General features: G+C 39.2%; 2 protein-coding genes across 3 annotated transcripts; one reads left to right on the top strand and one right to left on the bottom strand.

The window, feature by feature from the left end:
- Window positions 1-60: 60 nt before the first annotated feature.
- rbm25a (RNA binding motif protein 25a) lies at window positions 61-12,498 on the bottom strand. 2 transcript variants are annotated; one of them, XM_067478570.1, is made up of 18 exons: window positions 12,309-12,498; window positions 11,909-12,032; window positions 11,352-11,401; window positions 10,936-11,106; window positions 10,426-10,483; window positions 9,644-9,804; window positions 9,332-9,526; window positions 9,119-9,202; window positions 5,553-5,827; window positions 4,748-4,859; window positions 4,540-4,629; window positions 4,324-4,397; window positions 4,093-4,243; window positions 3,435-3,849; window positions 3,026-3,330; window positions 1,842-1,940; window positions 1,601-1,648; window positions 61-563 (listed from the first exon to the last, which is right to left on the bottom strand). In XM_067478570.1, exons 2-18 carry the CDS (start codon window positions 12,012-12,014, stop codon window positions 471-473), a joined length of 2,487 nt encoding a protein of 828 aa, XP_067334671.1. In that variant the 5' UTR covers window positions 12,015-12,032; window positions 12,309-12,498; the 3' UTR covers window positions 61-470. The 2 variants fall into 2 exon arrangements, with proteins under 2 accessions (XP_067334671.1, XP_067334672.1); XM_067478571.1 differs by having other exon boundaries at window positions 9,119-9,199.
- A 2,478-nt stretch (window positions 12,499-14,976) lies between these two features.
- On the top strand, window positions 14,977-21,877 carry arg2 (arginase 2). Its single transcript, XM_067478578.1, has 8 exons — window positions 14,977-15,322; window positions 15,426-15,498; window positions 19,576-19,750; window positions 19,909-20,068; window positions 20,230-20,324; window positions 20,444-20,548; window positions 20,667-20,803; window positions 20,919-21,877. The coding sequence occupies exons 1-8, from the start codon at window positions 15,209-15,211 to the stop codon at window positions 21,107-21,109; spliced, it is 1,050 nt and encodes a 349-aa protein (XP_067334679.1). The 5' UTR covers window positions 14,977-15,208; the 3' UTR covers window positions 21,110-21,877.
- The last annotated feature ends 339 nt before the right edge of the window (window positions 21,878-22,216 follow it).

Below are 22,216 nucleotides of genomic sequence, written 5' to 3'. Positions count from 1 at the left end.
ACTAGTATTAATGCATTTAAAACCAGTTATACAAAGACAAACAAAATAGCACAGTTACGAAAGGCAAAGTGTTTTCTTAAAAAAAAAAGACATATTTATTAGTTCACACAATGGAGCAGTGCCTCAACATGACAACAGGAAATCAAAGCAGAATGTGTTCAATGTCCTGGGGAACAGATGGATAAAATACATCTCTGTCAAGAGCATCAACAAAGAAAAACAAATACAAACTTTTTTCATGCATTATGCCTGTGCAAACCTTTTCTGTTCACAGCCCTCTCTTCCACACTCACTTACTTACTCTCGCTCTCATACATACATACACACACACACACATATATAGAAGGCAACAGCTCCTTGCTGAAGGAATGGAGGGTTGTATGTGCACATGTTTATAGCCTGCTGGAGCAGAAAACTCCATGTAGCAGAACTGAGAGTAAATGGAAGTCAGTAAGATAAACATGTGACCTTTATTTCACCAGTCCAATCTTCTTAGCTTCTGTTTCATATATCAGCAGCCTCCACATTTTCACTATGAAGACTTCTGCTTCTTCATCAAGAACCTGAACACAAAGAGATTTATCAGAGAATGGTGTAGAGAGGCAGGCTTACTCATGTCCAGTGGTCCGACAATTACCCACTCCAGAGATCATTGTATGATAAAACACTAAACATTTATTGAATTCCACGTTCCACAATTGAGCTGATAAAGTAATTCCACAGAAAACTTTGAGATGATAACCATTTCACAGAACACGTTCCACAAATCAATTCCACAGAACACAGTAAGAAACCGTTGCCCAGCACCACAAGGTAGTAGTGGAAAGTTGAGTGTGTAGCTGTGTGGGGGACACGGTTTCTTGCAGTGTTCTGAGGAATTCATTTTTGGAATGTGTTCTGTGAAATACAATATTATTAAAAACATAAAATGAGCATATTACATTAACATTACTTGCATTATTTATTTTTAACTAATGATTACGTTTGTATTGTCTGTAAAATGATCAAAGTTGAGAAGATGTGTTTTCTTATTGTCCATATAAGAAAGCATCAAATCTGTTGCGGTTTCCTCAGTTATTGATCAATTCAGCAGGCTCCACATTTTTACTATGAAGTTAGTAACACATTTAACCAACTATAAATGCTATCATTTTAGTTTAATGAGGCTACAATGAGTATTTATAACTAAAAAAACATAAAAAAACCCCAGAAGATTTCAGGTAAGAACAAGTCATCACTGTAGGGCAAAGGTGAAGAGAGCCAAGGTCTCTAGTCTTTAGATATTATTTTGATACTTTCTTTAAAGTAAAATAGACCACAGCTAAGAAAGAAACACCCATGACGTGAAATGTAGCCGGCAATTAATTGAATGCAGGTTTGCAGAGAGCACGTTTGCAAAGAGGAGGCAACCTTAGCACACCTTTCAATTACAAAACTATATTTAGTGAAATCACAATCTTCTAGATTATACTTTGAAATGGGCCACCCGTGTGCTTTTCCCACAAACAGAAATTGTTCTGAGTGGGCATTTCAGGTTAAAAGGACCAAAACCTAAAATCCTTTTTAACACATGTATCTTTGTGGTTACATTTGAGCTTACCATTGCAACATCATCAAGAATACCCTGAGGGGTGCTGTGTGCCATCACCTGAGTAGAAAAGATAATTTTAATTATGCAAAATACAAAACAGTGTCAAATAATAAACTTCAGGACATGGAGCTAAATCTGAGAACATACAGAAACCTTTGTATTTTCCAAACACGCCTAACAATAAACACCAGACAATTATGGGCAACATGTTGAGCTGAAAATAGGTTCTGAAACAGAAATAATGGCTGACCTTTGAACAGACAAAATCTACCAGAGTAGGTTCCTCCTCGCCAATGTATTCAATAATCTTCTTATTGATCCATGGTCTAATGCGACGATCCATCAGAATCTTCAGAATCAAACAGAACAACAAATTGTTTAATTAAACAATGAACATGTAATGAAAGCAAATATAATGAATTTATAAATCTGATGATAAAACCTAGGAACTAATATTTAAATTACTTCCTTCCTTTGACCTTAACAAGGTTAAATTAATATCCAAAAAAAAGATGCATTTTTCTGTATATTCAGTGACATTGCCACACGGACAGGCCAATTTCATATTAAAATTCTATTTATATACTTGACCAAAAGGTATTTACTTATTTGATTATATTTCGCCTTAGAAACTTTGTGGAAACTTTCGACTACCATGTCAGATTTGCTGCTTTCATCCGAAGATTAACTCAGTACTATTTTGATTCTTGCGTAGGTGCTGCTAGTGTGATGTGGAGACAGGTGTGGTACTGTGCACAGGTTTCAAGCTTCACCACCTTTCTCTAAATCAGGAGAAAGATTCATGTAATCCAGTAAAGATTCATTTATATTTTTGAAAGCACTTGAAGATGTAGTTCTCAGATCCAGTTTATACATTGCAACAGAAGCAATAAAAAGGGGTATAATGGTTAAAGTTGTTGCATTCAAATTTAAGGTTGGTTTAGTGATTCCCAATGAGAACGCATGCATTCAGTAACGTGTAAAAACATTCCACCTTAAAAGTTGTCAGTAGCGTTTCAGCAGATGTAGCTGTTTTACAAGCTAATGGTAACCAATAAAAAAAAAAGAAATTAAAGTTTCCGCCAAGTTTTCAGAGGTCAACTCTGCATTGAAGCTTTTCCTCAGAATGGATGGTTAATGTTGCTTGATTTCCTTGGCACAGTAAGTATGTGTAATCATTCAAAAGGCAAACGACTGTGTCCTAGTATTGCTTTATGCCATTTGGCTGTCACAGATGCCTGCTTTCACTCTGAATTACTACACTCTGTGTCACCTTCACTCTTCTGTGTGTCTGTGTTGCTACACTCCTGCATTGTAATGCAAAAAAAAAGGTGTGATTTGCTGTTTTTCTATTGTCACACAATATACTATTATATCGCACAACTGCACAGTTAATTAAACTGTCATAACTCTAAACTTCCAGGGGCTCTTTACCGAATCAACCATGGTCCAGTCTAGGGGGTAGGAGAAGAGCTCAGGCCTGGCAGTGGGGATCTTCTCAATCAGGCTCTTTATGTGCGTGCGTTTCTCTTCTGTGTTGATGCTGCCCTTGGCCCCTGAAATTTCTGCCCCATCCAGTCCCAGACTCTTATCATCATCGCCATAGTCCAGCGGAACCAGTTTCCTTTTACGGGGCTGCTCATCAGCCTCCTCATCATCAAACTTGTTGAAAACACTTTCCACAGTTGCCAGTTTCTTTCGCTTTCCTGCACTAAGCTGGCTGGGACTGTTGGTGGCACCTGGAATAGAAAATCAACAAGAGGAACAAGAGTTTATTCTGGCACAAAGCAGTAATGCTAAATAAAACAGCCTCTCTGTGCCATTAGTTTGCTACTATACTCACCTAGTTTGAGACTGAGACCGATCTTGGGTCGGTGTTCCTCTGGAGGCTGGACCTCAGGAGTGTTCTCGCCTGGAATGATGATGCCACATGGAGATTCACTGTCGGGTGTGGTTGCGGTCACATTCGCACTGGCTGAGGACACTGAAGGAGCAGTAGTGATTGGCCGCATGACAGGTTTGAGTTGTGGCTTGGCTTCTTGTGAGTCTTCACCATCACGGTAGTCGTCCTCCTCTCCTTCCTCTACGTCGTCGTCTGAATGCTGCTGGGGGCCTCGAGAAATTGGCTCCGCTGGCCTCTCTGTCTCTCTCTTCTCCCGACCCCGACCACGATCCTTCTGAGCCTTCTCCTTGTTGACATCCTCCTCCGCTTCAAGTTTTAGAGGTGGCTGCCGTTTGCGCTCAGCCTCCTCCTCCATCTATGGAAATATACTCAACATATTAACAATGGCCTCTCTTTTATATAACAAACTAAATCATTACAAATTCATTCCAAAGGCAGACGAGAACTTGTACGTGCCTCAATTTCAATAAAACAACTACACAGTTTCAAAGCTGCAAGAAAGATTTTTTTAAATCTGTACCTACACAAATAATGCAAAATCTTGTAAGTAAAAGAAATGCTTTTCTTGAGAAACAATGCAAGTTTTTGGCAGGCTCACCCTCTGCAACTCAGCATCAGGGTCAGGGTGACCCTCAGCGAGCAGTCTCTGTCTAATCTCCTCCAGCTCCTCCTTCTCCCTCTTACGGTCTCGCTCGTCCAATTCGATCTCCTTTTCTCGGTCACGAAGTCTCTTCTGCAAAGCACTCCCCCTGACAATGAGGGTTATAACATGTGAAGCATTCTCAAAAAGAAAATAAACGTCTACCTGGCACTAAACATGCATAGACACCTGTAGTATTTTGGGTCATCTCTGTCATCGTCATAATCTTCAAGGAATTCCTTAAGTCTTTTGGCTTCTTTGATCTGAACGTAAACAAATTAACAGTTAGTGTATCTGCACAAACCCAGCAAATCAATTATTCATCATCATATCAGACATTGTGAATTATGTTAAAACCAAAGGCAATTATGTTCTAACAGTTTAATATAGTGTGCAATGCATTACCATTTCACGCCGCCTCTCATCCTCCCTTTCTGCTTCTTTGCTGTAGTCACGAGCCTTCTTTCTCTCCCGGATCTCCCAGTTCTTCAGACGCTTTAGGAAGACACAGGCGAAAAGAACTGATCACATAGTGACACATGAACAAATGAAGGTGATGAAAAAGTTTTATGTGCAGTTATCTAATTTTGATCAACCACAGTTAAATGCACACTTCTTGATAAGCTGCTTCCTTGTCTCGAAGCCTCCTCTCCAGCCTTCTCCGTTCATAAATATCCTCCTCATCTTCTTCACGGTCTCGTTTTTTATCCTCTCTTGTTCTCTCTCTGCAGAAAACAAATTTTTGCCTTTAGTGTAGTTTAAATATTACATAATTAGTTATAACCAGAAGTAAAAAGATCAATCACAAAACAACAGGAGGCACTTGTTTAATTTCAGTGTTCTATTGGTCTTTGCATGGCTCAAACTGCCAAAGCACAACAGCCTTTTAGAACAATCCGATACAATCAAAAGAAGCTGCCACACCTTCGTTTGGAAGCTTTGGCTTAAAACAAGGCAATTCAATAGTACAGATTTTATTACAAATTACTTTTACTAGATGAATACGGAACTCATTTAAATTATATTGGGATTCTGAGGAACATGGGAATGGGGAATATTAAAATGATTATTTATATTATACGTATTAATAAGAATGTTTTTAATTGCATTGCATTATATTAAAAGGTTTTTCTTTATTCTATTATTTGTCAGCCAAATAGCATAATAAAGCTTCATAAAATACAAAAATCAAACCAGCTACATTAGTAGCTTATTAGTCTAGATCCAGATCTGCTGCCATGTCTAAATTGTTCTGTGATTTAGATAATAAATGAAGTCAAAGTGATGTGAAAACCAAATGTCAACTCCATCTGATTGACAGCTTATTTATTACAATAAAGTACAAATACAGCAAGAAGGTATGGGATTACAGTGAATGAAGAGGGTAACTGAGCACGGCAGAACTGGCTTTCACTTACCTCGATCTGCTGCGACCTTCACTGACATCTCGACTCTGTTCCCTCTCTCGCTCCCTCTCACGCTCCTTTGCTCTTTCCCGTTCGCGATCCCTCTCCCGTTCGCGGTCATGATCTCTGTCTCTTTCCCGCTCCTTGTCCCTCTCTCTCTCCCTTTCCTTCTCTTTCTCACGATCACGGCGCTCCCTCTCGCGCTCCCGCTCTTTGTCCCTCTCTCTTCTTTCCCTCTCCAGCTCCAGTCGCTCCTTTTCTTTTTTTCCTTTTTCTTCCTCCAGTTTCTGCAGTAGCCCGACAGGAAGAAAAAGGAGAATGTGTTACTAGATTCAAAGCACTTAAAAGACCATCACAGTTACATCACACATCAATATACACAGGTTATCAGCTTGTGATACTAAAAAATGATTTAGGTTCTCTGGGGGGCAGACACACTCACATATTGCCATGACTCATTGACTTGGCTGCTGTGAGCGAGGACATCATCATAAAGTTCAACATAAAAACTGCTCAATTCAAGACACACCTATGTAAAATCCTAAAGTGCTGTTCATTCTTTAAAGTAGTAATCTGTGAAGGCGTTAAAGTAAAAACTATCCTTTATCCATTTCTGTTATGGGGTCTGCACTTTTGGCACTGAACATTCATATTATTGTACTTCTGTTTCATCAAACTACTGAAGAGAAATCGCGTCCTATCTTAGCCTCAGTATTTTTTATTTTTTTATTTTTAGATGTAACAGGTCAGCCTGTCCTCTCCAGTTACGTGTTTTATGGTGATCTGGGTTAATGCTCTGATGTAATAATTGGCCACTCCAAGAATAACTGTAGGCAATAATGTATCTGAAGCCTATATCCAGTCACTTTTCAAATCAACGTGCACTCAACAGATTTGACATGATCCAATATGGCCCACAGATTCAAACGCATAATGTTGTTAGATGTTGAGATACAGTTTCACCACAGCACCACCATACACATACCTCTACTCTACACTGCAGAAGAGATAACATACATAATATATTTAAATACAGAGTGAACATATTGTTAAACTATATGGTCAACACGTTAATTAAGAATAGGTTGGTATTATCTGGATGCCGAGTGGATTAAGCTTTAAATGGCATTACATAATCTCCCATGTGTTTTCTATATGGTCATCAGCATTGTGGGAACTCAATAAACAGCTGAATGACAGCGTGATAACTTAAATATGATTAATATCCAGTAGATCACGTATTTATGCGAGCCTATCTGGAATGCAGATAGCTGAAAAATACTCAGCACAGAAATGAAATGTAATCAATTCTCTACATTCTCACCAGCTGACAAACATCATGGCATTCTCTACAGACTGTTTTGGAGCTACTGGTGTGCAACTTACAGGTGATGAACTACGGTTTCAGCACTTCTGCCCCTACACATCCTATAGGCTATGTGTGGGAGGAAAAGCAGGTCAAGTGTAAAGTCAAAATACTCAAAACAAAATGTGCAAACAACATGTGTAGCAAGTGTAGCATATAATCATAGTTCATCCACACACAAAAAACATCAACAACAACTTGATTTTGTATTCATGGCTGAAACAAATAAGATACTGTGTTCCATTGTGCCACAAGGAAAATTATTGAAGCAGTCTTACCTATAGGTTGTCTTCAGTGTCTATCTGGTCTCCAACCCAATAAATGGTTTAAAACATTTAACACTGTCAGACCCACAGAACAAATCTTTAACAGCTCTTAGTTTTCAATGCCACACATCTGGCCTCTTTTTCAATAAAGAAGAGTGTTTGAAATGTGGGCCTGACAGCTGTTAACTGATAAGCAGAAATAAAAAGCAGGAGTAGATGAAAGAGGTCTGAACTAACTGTTGTACATGAGCTTTCAATATGTTCTACACTGCAGGGCCTGATTCAACCACTTTAACAGTACGGGGGAGGGGTGGTGGGTTAGCAAAGCATTACAAAATTTACAAAAGGTCTAAGAGAAAACTGCTTTATATCTTGTATTATATTGTCCAGTCTAGTAACCTTCAATTGTCCCAGAACTTACCTCTTGCTTTAATAAGCCATTATGGACAACATGCTGATTTTATTTCTAGCACTGCATGGAAGTAATTAAATCATTATTCCATACACTCAGAGGTGGGTTATATTTTAGCTCGACATACTTGTGCACTACACCTGCTTCCACATTCGAATTGCACTGAAAATTGCAGTTCCTTCTCATCTACAATATACTAAATTTCTGTCACTGTTTTATGACATGTAGTGTCTACTGTTTTAAAGCACCGTTTAATAGTTTTTATATTTTAGAGAAAAACTGTAATTCTTAAAAATGGCTTTTATGCCATGCTCATAATGTTGCCAATATTACGATCCACCTCTGTAGCTGAAAGTCTTGTTCTATGAGGTGATTACATTATTTTGTCTAACCCCTCTAGGGTTTTATCCTTTTCACTCAAACACAACCAACCAGCCAATGTTATCTGATAATACATATATAATTTTTAATACTTATTCAATATTACATATATAAATATTGTTACGTGCTTTCGATGTTCACCTAAAACTAAGTGATGGGGTCCCCAAAAAAATAAACAGAAGATGGAAAGTATAGAAAAGGATGTTTAAAATCAAAATCAATAAAAATAAATATAACAACGTAACAGGCACTTACCTTGTAAATCTTCAGACTACAGAGTGCTGTGAAGGGGCGCTCCCTGCTTTAGTAATGCTATATGCTGCAGTTCAAACTACTGCAGAGGTTAGCTCAATTAGTCAGTGTGTGTTCTTCAAAACACATCATAGATCATCTGAGGACCTGCAGAGGTTTACTGAGCTCCCTTAAGTCCAACATGCTGCATTATCACTAAGTAATTTCTACACTCAACTCCCAGCGACCCTGTACATCTAAATAAAAATAATGCAAATGACGTGAAAGCCAGTTGCCCCTCTGCAAAGCCTCCACGAGGGAGCGCCCAACATGAGTAAAGAAAAAATGAAAGATCATACTTACATCCTATCCTCGCAACTTTTTCCAAAGCTGAGATTCTGAGATTCATCTTGCTCTAGTCACCAAATGAACTCTACCATATTGGTGGGGTTTAATCAATAGATTAGCTTTAGATGAAATTTGACATTGTGACCATGCACTCTGTGTGATGAATTTAGCTTGTGCAAATATCAAATCAGTACTACGAACAGAGAACTATTGCCAATTTGGAATAAGACAAGTACTTTACAGCTACGTATGGCGTTCTGATGTAGTATTTTAATACTGCAAGTCCATCCATCCATTATCTTAACCACTTCTATAGATAATAAAAAAATCTTTAAATAAACATTAAATGCTTTCTAATCCTTTAATGTCTGAATTGCATTAACTAATCTAAATATTAACCTAGACACTACCTACTACTGTTGACAGTAACAGAACAGTCTTGTGGAGGAATTACCCCCATAAATTCTATAAATTGCAGCTCCATTTGCTGTTGAAGAATTTCTAATAATAAACTTAGAGGACACCTTCTCCAAAACATAAATTATAGAGTAACAACAGCAGTTTGATACATTACCTTGTGTGTGTCCCGGAATTTACTGATCTCTCTGGAAATCAAGTCTCTCTTGTCATCTTCTATCTCCATAGCATTGATATCCTCCTTACACAAACGAGACAAAGACAAGAAACAAACAAACTAAGTACTCACCAATAACTACAAATTAACTGCAAATCACAAAAAAGGAAAATATTGCTCCAGGTTTTGTTTACATGTACATCTTAACGCTACCTCCTCTTTCTTCTCTTTCCGCTTCTTGTTGCGAGGTTGACTGTCAGGGTCCTGTGAGGGAGCATTGAGCTCACTTGCATATTCTCTGATAAGAACATCTATTGCCCCTTTCACAACCTGGTCCCGACGCACGGTTTCTTCATCTAGAACCTCTTGTTCTTCTTCGTCCCCCTTCTTTGATACCTCACTGGCTCCCTGTTTTTTAAAAATCAGAAAAGTGGTAGAAACAAAGTTATAAAGTCAATATAACAAATTTATCCACAAAGCAGACACTTTTGAATTTACTTTTCACACAAAAGGTGAGCAGCATACCCCATTGGCACTCCTCTTCTTGGCCTTCCACTCATCTAGCTGGGCCTTAGTCTTGGCATCTACTTTGACCAACAGCTTCTTATCACCTAAGAGTAACTCGTGCAGAAGTCTGAGGGCTCGCAGTGTTGATTCAGGCTCCTTATATTCACAGAACCCAAAAGCTTCAAGGAGTTACAAACAGAAATAAAGTTCATTCCACAGATGGATAAAGTACCTGATTACCTAAAATATTAGATGTAAAAAACAAACAAACAAGCAAACATAAATTTGAATTTACATTGGACTTGAAGAGATTCTTTCTGTAAATCAGTACCAAGAAGCTGAATTCTATCCACTGGAATATAATGCTAATAAAAACTACAATGATTACAGGGACCCTCTTAAGCCAGATTTATACTTGTGCGTCAAATCTGCAAGGTAGATTTTTTTGTAGGAACTGTGTAGACAGAGGCACTACAGTTCTCTACAATGTAGTCTGATGTGCACCTCCCCAGAAATGTGTACATTGCAGAGACATGGACTACAGCAGCTGTGATATCACCCTTGGTCCTTCCCCATATTAGCTACTATTCCTCCACAGTCCATTGCAATTCCCAAGGGCACAAACCCCAGCCCACCGCCAATCAGTAGTCAATGTCATTGCAGAGTGACACAGACAAACCAGAGCAGAAGAGTAAATGCTCACAACGGCACTCAGAGGATTCAAGGCTGAACCACAAATCAAAGTTTACATCACATCAAGGAAAGACAGTTTAAATGTGTTGTGCTTTCTTTGTTTTTACCTTGAAGTTTCCCAGAGGCACCTTGGACCCTTTTCCAGCTTAGAACAATACCACATTTCTATAATAGAGAATAGAAAAAATAAATAAAACATAGGTTATTAATTCCTTCTATCAGTGCATGTTTTTTTGTTTGTTTTTTTAAAGCTGTGATTTGCAGAAAGTCATGCATCATGACTTCAATCTCTGTGTCTATGCTGCTGGAACCTTGCAACAAATAAAAGTCAAGCCAGGGACAAAATAGTGTTCAGACTCACAGATTATAAAAACAGCTACACTGAGGCTGTAAATCTACTTAGGACTTCTTGGTTTTCAACATAGAAAATTGAACAGGCACAATTAAAAGAACTGTATTTACAAAAAAAAAAAAAATTATCAGAATCTATAATTAATATAATTATAGCTGGTTTCTACCCAGCTGTTGTTGTAAAGGCTGTTGTTGTATGATTCGTGTCACTAGATAAGCAACCTAAATAAACAGGATTATTTAATTTTTTGTTGCAGCCTACTCACCGCTAGAAGTTGTCTGACCAACATGTCTGATGCTTTTTCAGAGATGTTCCCTACAAATACTGTGGTAGTGGGACCACTGCCGTCCTCTGTATCCTTGGCTCTGAGAGCGCCAGGCTCTTTTTTGGGAAGCAATGACTTCTGTGCTACAGCAACTGTGGTTGGAACAAGAACCTGCAACATCAAATTACACTTTAGTGTATTTCTTTTGCAAAGTAGCAAGAACGGGGGAAATGCAAATATGAGAAGAAAAAACTATAACTATAGTATCAGTTAAATTTCAAACTTGCCAAAAAACAAACTATCATTTGGGTTACACTCTTAAAAAGTGTAAGAATTAAGTAACTAACTGCAGTTCATACAGAAGGCCTGATAATCCAAATGGCATGCAGTAGGAACTCCTACTGTTTCTAACTCACTGTGGGTGCTGGGGTTACTACACCCATATGAACCGGGATCATGGGAGTACCTGGGAAAAGAATGAGAGAAAATACGACACTCAAACGGTTTATTGAGACACATGACAACAAACTTCTACAGGCAATAGCATATTTATGTTTTACCAATTTAAATGTACCAAACAGCACCAGTCTTGCTGTAAAACATGACATAACTGTTTAACCCTCAGAGGGTTAATTACAGATAGTGTATTAATAGGTGTTTTGGAACAACTTCACATTACCATTTCCTCTACCGGCTCACGAACATGTATGGCTCACTGGTCAATTTGTTATGTACTTTAATAACAGTAATCATATGACTGACTACCTTTGAGTATTCTGACACAAAAACAATGGCACTTAATTTCTCCGTTTCCACTCTCACAGAACTGTTTTGTCACTGAATTGTGAACATGCAAAATAACAGGAACAGGAACGCTTGGCAGTTTAACATGCCATTTTCATGGAATGGAAGGCCAGTGTCCAGTCCCATGAACCTGGCCTCAAGCAGCTGTTGTAATGACAAGGGCATTTACCTGGCGGGACTGCTGGGGCAAACCCTCCATACTGTGGAGGTGGGATCTTCGGTGGAAGCTGCGGGATGCCCATCTGCTGACGGTTGAGGGGAGGGGGGTACGACATCCTTAAGTACTCAGGAGGCTATAGAAGAGAGATCATGTTCAGCTGACGAGCATCGCAATTTTTTATTATCGAGCAGGATCATGTCATGTTTATCACCGTACTTAACATAACCGTTTTTAAGTCAACGGTACAATCACCGCTAACATTATAGGCGAAGCAGGACGGACACTCTGTCAGTCGAAAAGTGAACATCCATGTCGTTTAGCTAACTTGTTAGCTAGCTAATTAGCCCAAGCTATCTGTGGCCTTGCTAGCTCGCGTTAGCTTTAGCGGTCATGTGCGAATTTTACTCACCTGCTTATAAAGTGCAAAATTAAAAAAAAGAGTATCGAATGCTGCTATAGATTGTCCAAATACAATCCCATCAAATACGGTAAATAGAAAATCGCTACGCTAACGACAAACTTTGTAATTATCACCGGTGCGCTACGACAACCCCCTATGGATACAAATAACAGGGACCTATTCTTTTCGAAATGAATCATGGGATAGCACCACTCGAGCTCCAAAAAAGTGCCCTAAATCTAGTCTCCCAGGCACTCACATGTGTCTTCCCTCTGTTGGTAACTAGAGCTATGGGCTAATAGAAATTGCCTTTAAAACAATTAATCTAGGCGAGGTTTTCTGAGATTGACATTACAGTCTGGTTAGTTTTTCTGTATATGAAACATAACATTGTTCAATTAATTATATTATAAAATAATTAATAATTAGAATAAAAACGTATCTAACCTTAATTCACAATAAGCACCGATGTACATTTGATGCTTTTATCCAAAGCAATGTATAGTTTTATATAGACCACATTTTTCCTCCACATACACACTTCCATATAAAGAAGCCCAGCATGGCCCCAGCAACACAATTATCAAACATCCTGCTCAACTAATCCAAGCATTTACTTGCAGTGGCTGGGGATGCAACCCGACTGACTCCAGTTTTGAGTTGGGTAAATCATTACACTGAACCAGGGCTGATCGATCTGCAGAAATCGACTGAAAAGATTCATTATGATTTACAGAGCATCATTTACAAGGCAAATTTGCTGATTTTCACTGGTTATTAAAACTTTAGGATTTGCATCATTTGTCAAACAAATCATTCCATTTTAATATTAAGATCTAAAATATTTTGAGTGCATTTTCCTCTTCTGACATTTTGTAGATTATTCACTAAAACACTGAAAAAAAAATTAATATGCAAGAAAACTCGGCATAGGTCGCACAAGCCACTTCTGGAGGCAGGTAAAAAAAAGCATTAAATCTACAAGATAAACTTGGTTTACGTCCGGGTTTTACCTGACAGGCCATATTCAGGGCATGAGAACCCACTGAGTACTCCGTAGTCCCTAATTGAGACACTTGGTGGGGCCAAAGGCTTTGCATTATTTTGTAGCGAAAGACGCCCAACCGGTCCATGACCTCCCGATTTTTCTCGTCCGTGGCTGGGTTACGCGCATCCAAGGTCACGACACAGTAAAATAACATAGTAACTGATTGCAACAGGGGAAAAGATAGTTGTGTTGGTTGTATTGATTAGTGTTTTAGTTCTTCACTGGTTAATGATAAATTATAGTCTCACAAATACATTTCATTCTCTAGGTTTGTTTAAAAGCAGTGGTATTTTGGTTCTTTTTCTTGTACCTTCTTTCTTTCTTTGCATACATAAAGAACTGGGTTGTTACATTTTAGACATCATCTGTGTTTTTGTATTGTCTATTATAAGGCAGTTATGTAGACTACAGTTGTCCTTCACTTTTTACACACTCATATCTTTAAATGGGTACTACTGCCAATTTATATGTTCATCTATCTACACTAATCAATTTGGATAAAGTGAAGTCATAATTTCAAGGGGTTTTTCAAATGTCGTAACATCTGCACAGTCAGAACATTTCACAAATGTCTATGTTGTAAGGAGATGACAAAATACAATGTTTTCACCTAAAATTATACAAATTACAGTAGAGACATTAAGCCTAACTTTTTAGCACTTCTCTTTTGTGTGTGCGTGTCATATTCTGCTATGAATCGACTGGCCCGTTCTTGCTGCTGAGGTATCTCAAGTATGCACACCTATAATTCAGTACTTTGACAGTGATTACAGCTCTGAGCAAGTCTCATCAACCTTCTCACGCATTGGTTGTCATTGTCATTAATTCACCATAAACCTCAACATACGCCTTTTACTCAATGTGGCCTTCACCTTAAGGCTCAGAGGCTTAATTTATGATGAGGACGATGACGATGATTAGTGGAATTCAAATGTTTTATGAAGCCACTGTGTGTACTGTTGTATGACATAACCACATACCAAAGCCACAGTCCAATGACACTGAAGTCAGCAGGGGTGGAATGTGATAAAGTGCATTTACTCAAATCCTACACATAATACTCTATGGAGTACTTGTAATTTAGATTAAGTGGAAAATTACTCTGCTGTGCTACATCTACAGTGAGAAGTTTCTTTGCAGATTAAGACTACACACAAAATAGTTATCATATTATATTACTTTTAGTAGTAGCAGTAGTAGTAGCATGTAGTAATCTCTAATACCACTGACTCACCAGCTGTTGGGGTAGCTTAGTTAATATATGTAAAGATAGACCACATGTTTTTTCTGGGCCACCAGTCGACACAACGACCAGTCCAAATACTGTACTATAAACAAACCTGTCCGAGCCGCTTGGCTGAGTCTATGGAAATTTCCACATAGAGCAGACTGCGTTATAGCGCTTCACAACAAACACTTCAGACCTGATCTAGGCCCTACGCCGTCCACGTGCAGGCCACTCCCACGGACGAACCCACTTATTTTCAATTTCCTATTGGTTAATCCGAAGGTGTGTCGTGCACACTGACGTCAGAGGCTATATATGTAGCCGGGCATAGCAGCAATGCCTGACGTTTATAACCGCTTAGTATCGCTTATAATTTCTAAATACTGTTTGTCTGGATAAATCAGGGCGTGATAATGTGTGACAACCTCCATCACTAATTCCGATCCTCCTATTCACCAGCTCATTAATATTAAGTAGAAGCTGAAGCCTTAAGTCCTGCCCCTTGCACCAACACGCATACATTCAGCATCCACCAGCGCAACGTCTCACAGAGCTTTCATCAGACTTCGCTGGTCGTTGGCATAAGTCAGTTGATTTGGGACCGGTACGATTCAGATATTTCAGAAGACAAAAATGGCTTTGAGAGGAGCACTATCCCGCCTTCTCCGAACTCAGCTTGGCCGTACTTGCCAACAAAGCAGAGCCCAGTCTGTGGCTGTGCTGGGCGCCCCGTTTTCAAGAGGACAAGTAAGACAAGCTTTTTGTGAATTTAGATTCCATGTAAGTTTTGCCCAAATAGACAAATATCTTCAGCACTGATTCGACTAACTTTAATATTGTTATCCGACAGAAAAGAAGAGGCGTGGAGCACGGTCCTAAAGTGATACGAGATGCCGGGCTCATCGAGAGGCTTTCAAGTTTAGGTAAGTGGAGAAAAGAGGGCTCGGATAGTGGAGCAGCCGGTGCCGCTGTGTTATGTAACAGTGGTGGGGTGTAACCTGCAGGTTGGCATCAGATGCTTCTAGACACAGCCAGCCTGTTATATCACCGGGAGACGGTAAATGAAAGCCTCCGATTTGTAGCCAAGCAGAGGTTATTCCAGTATACATGCGTTGGAGAGCAAAGCGAACTACATTTTCTCTAAAATATTATTCTATCACCAGAAGGTAGAGGATTATTTTAAGAGACTAAACTGTATTTGAATTGGATAAAATGCCATCATAGTCTATGCGCTGAATATTGTACATCACATCCCTTATTGATACATTTGATTACATACAAGTCAAAATAAAAGCCGAATATAATTGACACTTAGTGAATAATGCCGAAGTACCGAATTAATGTCGATGGATCTAGAATAGCAGAACGTTGTACCAGAAACGGCCATTAAAACGATGTCCTACAAGTACAAGCGTACGTGAGAAAACAAATAAATCACCGAGTCAAACTTGACATTAGGTAACTCAGGGAACTCCGCGCTAGGCCACATTTTTTCCTCATTCGGGCAGCTGCTTGCCAGGCTGACTCAATCTTGCCTCAAGCACATGCTCGGAAGGGTGCAGCAGGATGATGATGGTGGCTGCGTTATTTCCACCCCTGTCGTCACTGCGGGCGCACTCTAACAAGTCTTTTATTCCGTCTCGGTCCAAACTAGGACGCAGGTGCTACTTTTAAAGATGAAACAGAACACCCCTCATGTAATGAATTCCCTCTTTATTTCAGTTGCTTTGTACTAGTAATTCCACCCCGAAGGGAGGGGAGGTTTTACAAAGATCGAGTGGGGAAAGTTAGCGATTTTAAAAGGGGGTGGCCAGGGTTGCGATTGGCACCCCTACTTATCTGATTGGCCAATCAGGATACCACGCTATAAACCTCTATAGCGTGATTGGCTTTAGGGCGCGCGTTTGGCCAGCAAGTTTGTTTCTACTAAAGCCTATAAGGGGAGAGCTGGTTAGCTGTCGGCGGAAAATAAGTCACACAGACTGCAGCGTGTGAAAGACAGGCCAACCCCACACAACCTTTCTGCAAACGGTAAATGGGTTATAAGGCCTATAAACCGTGTTGCTCTGAGCTTTGTTAGCATAATAATGCTGGTGAGATATGAATTCAAGGACAGCTGATTATTTCTTTTGTACCAGTGTAACCGCCATTCACATTTTCACATTGGTTAAGTACGTTTGAGGGTGTCACAGTTAAAGTAAGCCCCTCTCCCTAAGCTGTAGTTGTGTGATTAATGTGACAGCTACGTTATTGTTCTAATGTTTGCCACCACAGAATGCATCATCAGCTAGTGGTACTGTAAACCTGAGCTCTACCCTAAAGCCATGCTGCCCTTTCTGTCTGGATAGGAAAAGTCAGCATAGCTTTTAAACTTTAACTTTCCGTGCCTTGAGAAAGTCAAACTTTCTGATTTTCCACCTGTTATCGGCAACAAGCCGTTAGAGGGGCTGGTGGCCCAATGCTAAAAACTTATGCCAAATCTGCTGTGGCGACCCCTGATATCAGCGACAAGCTGTGGAAGAGAGAACAGAGCCATAAAAAAAAAAGCTCCAAATCAGAAATAACGAGCAGGAGGAGGGTGGGGGATAGTTAGGCAGGTTGATGTTTATTCAGGCGGAAGGAGAATGGGATGTGATGGAGGCAGACAGGGGACTGGTCAGGATGAACCAGAGATGATGGATGGAGCAGCTGGTGGCACTGGAAAACCCTACAGTGGGGCTAATGTGGAGGTGTGGGCAGAATCAGCAGCCTTCAAATATTGTCACTTGGTCATTTTATCTTCTCTTTCCCCTTGAGGAACTTTTCATGTGGATCTCCTTAACTCGCCGTGGTTTATTAAGTTTATTACAATATAGCAAAGGTGTAGCTTTCTTGAAGTGAGCTTATTATCTTATTATTCTTCCTATTATTTTACTGGTTTTATTATTTTCAGTTCAGTTTCACTTTGTCAAAGCTCTTTAAACAAGATCAAGATAGTGATGCACATTCCTGCTTTGTCCAATAATCAAATTCAGACTAACTCTGAAATGGTCCATTTTACTTATCCAGTCACTCAGATTAAAAGAAGCCAGTTTTTTATTCTTTATCACAAATATCCAGGCTAATTGTCTTATTATATCAATATACAATATGTTGTAATGTAATGTGTGTTATATCATTCAGATTGATCATTTTGAATTTTGATGCATATAAAAAATGATGCGCACTGTGCGCACACATTAACTCATTATGACCACCTCATTACATCCATTTGCCCACCCCAGTTATATAATGGAAATGACTTACAGTAAACATCAGAAGTCACAACAGGAATTATATAAGGCCTGTAGGAGGTTTAAATATACCACTTTGTATAAGGTTACTATAAAGTTAGCCCAGGATACTTAGAGTCTAAAGTTATCGGTGATCTACACACAGATGTCCTTGTGGGCAGCAGGGACACTGTGGATTAATATGGTGGCACAGCCAATACAAAGTAAGTTATTATACCAGAGAGACAAGATCCACAGACTGTTTTCTTTTTTTACAATACAAATCTGGAAAATGTCACTGATTGTAGGCAAAACTGAAGCTTGATCTGGGTTCATAAGGTGGATAATCTATGGGTGTCGCAGTTCAGGAAATTAGCATTCGTTCCTGTGTTATAGCCAATTAAGCAGACCCAGAGAGTTAAAGTATCTGTCAGTTAATCCTAACATGTCAGGTTCCAGATAAACATCACTTGTTGTGTAATAGGAAAAGCCCCCTCTATCCTCCAATACAAAGAGTTTGTACAGATGGGAAAGTACTTTATATTATTTATTTTCTATATTTTTATACTGATGTGTGTCAGCCAACCTGATCTGTGCTATTAAATCTAACTATTGTGATAATAAAACTAATGCCAATCTCCAAATGACCTCCAAGTATTTTTAAATTAAATATAATTTAAGGACTAATTTCAGCCTGGATTACCATATTTTATAAAAACAGTTTGAGGATGTATGTAAATATTGCTCCATTATTGGAGTCTATGCTGTCACTTTTAAAGTCTTAACATTAAATGGCGAGGTTTGTGAAATGCCCTTTTGCTTCACAAGTTGGAGGCAAGGAGTTCGCAAAAAGTCATCCTTCTTGTGGCCCGATGTCAGTTTGGAAACTGTGAAAAAAGATATACCTATCATTCATTGAAACCAAACCCAAACTGAAATAAATGCCTTGCCGTTTTGCAATCTGGACTTTCTCAGGGTCAGCATCGGTTTTTACAGTGTTTCAGTGAAAAATTCATACTTGTTATCAGATATTTCTTAGCATTTGCCAGTTTACACTTACTGTAAGACCTTTAGCAGCTATAATCGGGTTATTTCACAATAAATAGAAGCAGAACTCTTAGCCTGTCACTGTTATAATATTTATATTTTTAATTGTCCCGCAGTAAATGCTCAAGGTTGGAACAACACAAGGGCTATTCCTGTCCTGTCTACAAATGGCAAAGAACCACACTGGTTCCCCTTAGATCAGCAGTGTAACACTACATTGCCATTAGGATTCATATTACCAGACACATCCCCATTATGGTGGATCAAATCACTTGTTTACTTCACAGTCCATGTCCTAAATGGGCATCTTTTTTGGCTCGTCCCTTCAGGGGTCGCCACAGCAAATTTGGCATAAGTTTTTAGTTGCTCAGCCACCTTGCACTTAGTGGACCGCAGCAACTGAAACCTGAGCTGAAGTAAGAAGCAGGACAAATGGAAAGTGCTCAGTCATGTTACGGTGTCACTGAGTGACTCAGCTTCATCCGACTACAAGGTCAGACAATGGCCACGCTACAGAAACTAGATATTATGTAAGATTTTTAGTTTAGGGCAGTGTCTTAATGATTACAGAATGTCCAGATCATCCATCTAACATCCAACATCCATCTAAATTCATTTGTCCCTGGGTGAAACACTGAACCCTGCTGAGTCACTGTTAACTGTGTCATTGCATTTCATAGCTGCTTGTTGTTGGCTTCCCAGATTACTCTGTCCACGACTTTGGCGATCTCAACTTCCACCACCTTGAGAAGGATGAACCCTACATGGATGTAAAGTTTCCTCGCACTGTTGGTGGAGCAAATAAGAAGCTTTCGGGTGCAGTGAGCCGAGCTATCGGTGCTGGGCACACTCTTGTCATGCTTGGAGGGGACCACAGGTGACTATACAGAATACGGAATGTACTATGAGGTACAACTAGTATCATATATAGGTGTAAAGAGGCTGCCTTTTATCGTTTTATGTATTACTGTGTATTGTTTGACTGACGCAAACATTACATACAGTATTTATAAGGCTCTCGTTGTCATTTCACAGCCTTGCGATTGGATCGGTGAGTGGCCATGCGCAGCAGTGTCCTGACCTGTGTCTCATCTGGGTTGATGCTCACGCAGACTTGAATACGCCCATGACTTCTCCATCAGGAAACCTCCATGGCCAGCCTGTGGCGTTTATGCTCAAAGAGCTGCAAGACAAGGTAAGAAAAATGATTAGGCTTCATTTTAATACATCCTAAAAATACCCTCTGCGTAAATTAATAGACAATATAAAAAAAACAAATACAGACGTCACCTAACAGTTGTTTATTCTGTCCCTATGCACATTAACTCCATATTATATTTATCTTTTCTTTTGCAGATGCCTGATATCCCAGGGTTCTCCTGGATAAAGCCCTTCCTCTCCTCGAGGGACCTAGTGTACATCGGACTGCGGGATGTTGACCCCGGAGAGCAGTAAGTGGATACTTTCACTTACAAAATATTTCTCATACAGTATGTGGCAGATGCAAAACGTAAATTTCCAACATGTAAGCACTTTGAGAATCATTCTGGTTTAACTGTGTCTATTGCAGCCACATTCTGAAGAACCTGGGCATCCAGTACTTCACTATGAGGGATATTGACAGACTAGGAATCCAGAGGATTATGGAAGTAACATTCGATCATCTTCTGTCAAGGTATATTTAACATGATAATATGATTATTTTAAATGCACTGTTTTGCTAATGTCATTAAACCAAAGGACACATTAAAACTGAAGATAGCCTTAAATCTGTGCTTTCTCACCTTGCACAGAAAACAGCGGCCGATCCACTTGAGCTTTGACATTGATGCGTTTGACCCATCTCTGGCTCCTGCCACAGGAACACCAGCAAACGGAGGTTTGACCTATCGGGAGGGAATTTACATCGCAGAGGAAATCCATAACACTGGTACAGATTTCTTAGACTTTCACAAGAGCCCATTTAAACAGCTTCATGCTTCTGTTCTTATTAGACTTTCGTAGTCAGGTTTTTGTATCTAACGGATGATTGTGTTGCTTCGCAGGTCTGCTTTCGGTCATGGACCTGGTAGAAGTAAACCCTTTGCTAGGGGCCAACCGTGAAGCTGTGGAGGCCACTGCCTCTTTAGCAGTTGATGTCATCACATCGTCTCTGGGACAGACGAGAGAAGGTGCTCACGCATCCATTGATGATGTTCCCACTGTGAAGGACGACACAGAGCAGCTCTGCCTCTGAGAGCATCAAGCAAAACTGTAAACTTTATCACTAACATCTCGGAGCATTCCTCAACACAAGACTGAAAACAAGACTGTATTTAAAAAAAAAAAAAAAGTAGCTGAAGGTTTTATTCCCATATCTTTCCTGTTTGTTAGTTGAAACTAAATACAATATGTTTGGATTCATAATACTGTAATAGTTAAAGCTGATGTTCACAGCGATGTTGTTGAGACAAGAGTTGGATAAGACTTAGAAACCACTTTGCTCACAGTTGGGAATATTGTTCATTTTAGTAGCAATACTACATTATTTTGTTTGTCTATGTAATAGTTGTACTAGAGGTCACTGCTGCCACATATTTATTTGGTGTTTGGTTTACAAGAGAATGAATCTGCGTTACAGGTTTCACTTTGTTTGAACCCACAAAACTTTTACAATGCTATGCACGTTAAGAAAAACTATTAATCACGTGTTTGCACTTTTGGACCAGATGTAGTTACTATAATGTTTTTCTTTAGAGTTTACTTTGTATGTTCACAGTGAACCTACCAGCACATGTAAACAAATACTATGTGTATTGGTGCAGCCAGAATTACTGGCTGCATCAGTATTAATTGGCTTAAAAACCTTTAATATCCAGCTTTGCACTCAAAGTCTGGAAAAAGTGTGTAATTGGGCTTGAGTTGAATTGATGCCTGTTATATTTTTGACTCCATGTGGAATGATTTGTCCCTGTAAAAGAGTTTATTTTTTCGTCTTCCATAAATGCGAGTGCATTTTTTTGTACATGTGTCTTATTTTATTAGAAGGTGTTTTTTACATTTAATATACATTTAATATAAGCAGACCATTTGACTATTAACATGAGAAATCCACATCATTCAAACTTACAATACTCCATGGAACTATATGGAAAATCAAAGGGTCCACAAAGTCTAATGATTCTGATGGGAACATGAATTTGTCTCCATCAAAGGAGTTTTAACTAAATACACAATGACCTTGTGGTAAGAGAAGAAAAGACTTCAGGATCACCAAAGTCATTGGTTTCTGTATTTTAAGATGTTGAAAAATATGTCAGAAGCAAAAACTGTACCAGCTACTGTCAAATTAATCAGATCGCCT

This window comes from Channa argus, chromosome 16, assembly GCF_033026475.1.
Source record: "Channa argus isolate prfri chromosome 16, Channa argus male v1.0, whole genome shotgun sequence".
Lineage (NCBI taxonomy): Eukaryota > Metazoa > Chordata > Actinopteri > Anabantiformes > Channidae > Channa > Channa argus.
This window is presented reverse-complemented; position numbering and strand designations above follow the sequence as displayed.

Bases quoted from the DNA above. Each gene is read 5' to 3' on its own strand.
- arg2 (XM_067478578.1), top strand. From the start codon at position 15,209: ATGGCTTTGAGAGGAGCACTATCCCGCCTTCTCCGAACTCAGCTTGGC. The intron at 15,499-19,575 runs GTAAGTGGAGAA...TTGGCTTCCCAG, and splicing joins CGAGAGGCTTTCAAGTTTAG to ATTACTCTGTCCACGACTTT. The intron at 19,751-19,908 runs GTGACTATACAG...GTCATTTCACAG, and splicing joins ATGCTTGGAGGGGACCACAG to CCTTGCGATTGGATCGGTGA.
- rbm25a (XM_067478570.1), bottom strand. From the start codon at position 12,014: ATGTCGTACCCCCCTCCCCTCAACCGTCAGCAGATGGGCATCCCGCAG. The intron at 3,850-4,092 runs GTGAGCCTGCCA...ATATTTCCATAG, and splicing joins CTGATGCTGAGTTGCAGAGG to ATGGAGGAGGAGGCTGAGCG. The intron at 1,649-1,841 runs GTCAGCCATTAT...TTTTCTACTCAG, and splicing joins TAGATTTTGTCTGTTCAAAG to GTGATGGCACACAGCACCCC.